At 46.0% G+C, this 2,335-nt stretch overlaps 1 protein-coding gene across 1 annotated transcript; it reads right to left on the reverse strand.

Moving 5' to 3' along the window:
* Positions 1–334: 334 nt before the first annotated feature.
* Positions 335–1,643, reverse strand: LOC116416567 (uncharacterized protein F54H12.2-like). Its single transcript, XM_031925493.1, has 3 exons — positions 1,374–1,643; positions 663–1,281; positions 335–396 (listed from the first exon to the last, which is right to left on the reverse strand). The coding sequence occupies exons 1-3, from the start codon at positions 1,641–1,643 to the stop codon at positions 335–337; spliced, it is 951 nt and encodes a 316-aa protein (XP_031781353.1).
* Between the last annotated feature and the right edge of the window lie 692 nt (positions 1,644–2,335).

Here is a 2,335-nt window from a genome sequence, read left to right on the forward strand (position 1 = left end):
GTAGTGTTATATCGCCCTCGAACCAGTGTATGCCAAAATGTCGCGCCGCTGCATAGTCGTTGGCGATCCTCAAGGAGCAGGGTAACTCGGTAAATTCGTGCGGTGGCAAAATCACCCAATGAGAAATGACGTGTCCTTGCAGAGAAACTACAGCCACTTCTTTGGGCAAAAACATGTCTTCTTTGTCCCTGAAGCCCTGAAGTTCTATCACGTAATCGTAATCCATGGTGAATGTATCGGGTGCTGCTGCTGCCGACGTCGATCAACTGAGTCGACGATATACAGCGTCAGAACTCTTATACCTTTTTTCTCTCTCTCCCACCACGCAGCCACTTTAGGAATTAAAGTCCGTTATAATTTGTCTATTCGAGTCGATTTCGAGCACGTTGTCAAACTCTGCGTAAACAATGCAGTTTAGCGTTTCCGTTAGAGCTTCAGCGAAACGCACCTCAACGCGTAGAGACCCCGAGCGAACGAGATTCCAATGGCTGGTAAAATGCGCTGACAAATCCGATGTCACATCGAAAGCAAACAGGCAAAATCCGTTAGGATAACCGTAACGATCGGGTTTAGGTAATGTATACCTGTGCCGGAAAAAAGCGTATGATAAGCGTCTACGTATAGCTTATGGTCACCGGTAAAGCGTGGCTGCAACGGCCTACTGGGGACTTGAACGCTGTCCACGTAGAGCGAAATAAAGTTTATGTTAAAGTGTTGAAAATTGAAAGGGTTGAGCTTTCTATTGCCGTTGAAGGCTTTATTTTTAACAAAGCCCAGGATGATCCTTTTGGGTAGCTGTCCTAGTATAACGTTGTCCAGGGTGTCGCCGAGTATACCGCTGTGCAGCGTAAACGACTTGACTTCGGCCCTTGTTAAGGGGTATTTGGCTGTTGTTTTAGCAAGAGCGTTCGCGTGCGCTAGTAAAATACCCGGGCTTATCTTGGCAGGACGCACGATCATTGTAGCCTCTTTGATGCGCACCGAAAATTTTCCGTTGTCGGACCAGTCCATGAGACAAAAGGCGTCTTTGCTACGGACCAATCTTACTCTCACATCTACACCGTTGATCAAGAATTTCGGTTGATTAAAAACGTCACAATGCAAATGTCCGATCATGTTGACGGCCTTGCCACCAGCTGTAAAGAACAGTCTGTTAATGAGACCTTGATTCGCACCATCAGCCTTACGATCTAAATTTGGCGCGGCATCCATGGCATCGTCGGTGTCGATGCTCCACAAAGCAGACGTGAGATGAGAGCGCATAGCAGGTGCCGCATAACTCTATATGGATACGCATTGTTTGGCGGTGAAACTAACTTTTGATTGAAAAATATGTCAATCTGATCAAACATTGAGTGTATAAAGTTATTCACAGGGCCAACTTTGAGATTTTCGCTGGGTGTATCACTAGCTGGTAGTATTTGAACGGTCAGGTGCAACATGGTGTGCGCGAGATCGATGTAGTGATCGGTTGAACTTGGAATTAAAAATTCCAAGGGTGAGTCACCATCGTCGCTGAGCGACGAAATGGGTTTGTAGTAGAGATAAGCGCTACTTTCGATGGATGTTTGAGTGAGAGGAAGAGTAAAGAAATCTAGCTCGCTCTTCATTCCCTTGCCGCTGCACGCGTGTAGATACGCCATTGTTATTAATTTTTAGGACCGAAAATATCTGTCACACTTCTTATCCGCCTCTTTCTCTTCTTTTTGCGCTCTGATTTCTTGCTTACTCGCTTTTTTGATTTTGCCTTGCAACGCACGTTGCGTACCGATGCACGGCTCTTCTTCGACTGCCGTTTGCGCTTGGCAACAGGACCTATATAGCCGTTGCCGCTCATCATCATTTGATCAAGCTTGTTTTCTGCTTTTCTTTTCAAATTTTTACCCGACTCTTTCAGTCCATCGCTGAGGGCTTCTTTGAAATTAGCACCGTTATTGGCGACGTCGTCGATTACATTCAGGCCCGCGCGAACAGCTTCTTTGCCGACCGCTTTGGTACCGCGCGCGAGATAAGGTGCTATTCGACGAAAATTCGAACCCAGAAAGCTTCCAATACCTGAACCTCGTTGGTAAGTCGCTCCGGTGTATACAGATTTTACACCGGCGCCGCCACCGACTTGGTCGTTGTAGTAATGAATATAATGACTCATTTTTATGCCTACATATTACGCTTAAAGTGAAGCGTAACTGTCAGTGTCCCGTACTCGAATGGTATTTTTTCACCGTGCTGATCTCTTGTATCGATTACGATATTTTGGAAAGAGTGCTGCAGCAGTGGAATGTAATGGATCAGTGCAAACTGTTTAACCATGTACGTGCCGAATTTGTACTTTGAG

This window comes from Nasonia vitripennis (genome assembly GCF_009193385.2).
Source record: "Nasonia vitripennis strain AsymCx chromosome 2 unlocalized genomic scaffold, Nvit_psr_1.1 chr2_random0010, whole genome shotgun sequence".
NCBI classification, from domain to species: Eukaryota; Metazoa; Arthropoda; class Insecta; order Hymenoptera; family Pteromalidae; genus Nasonia; species Nasonia vitripennis.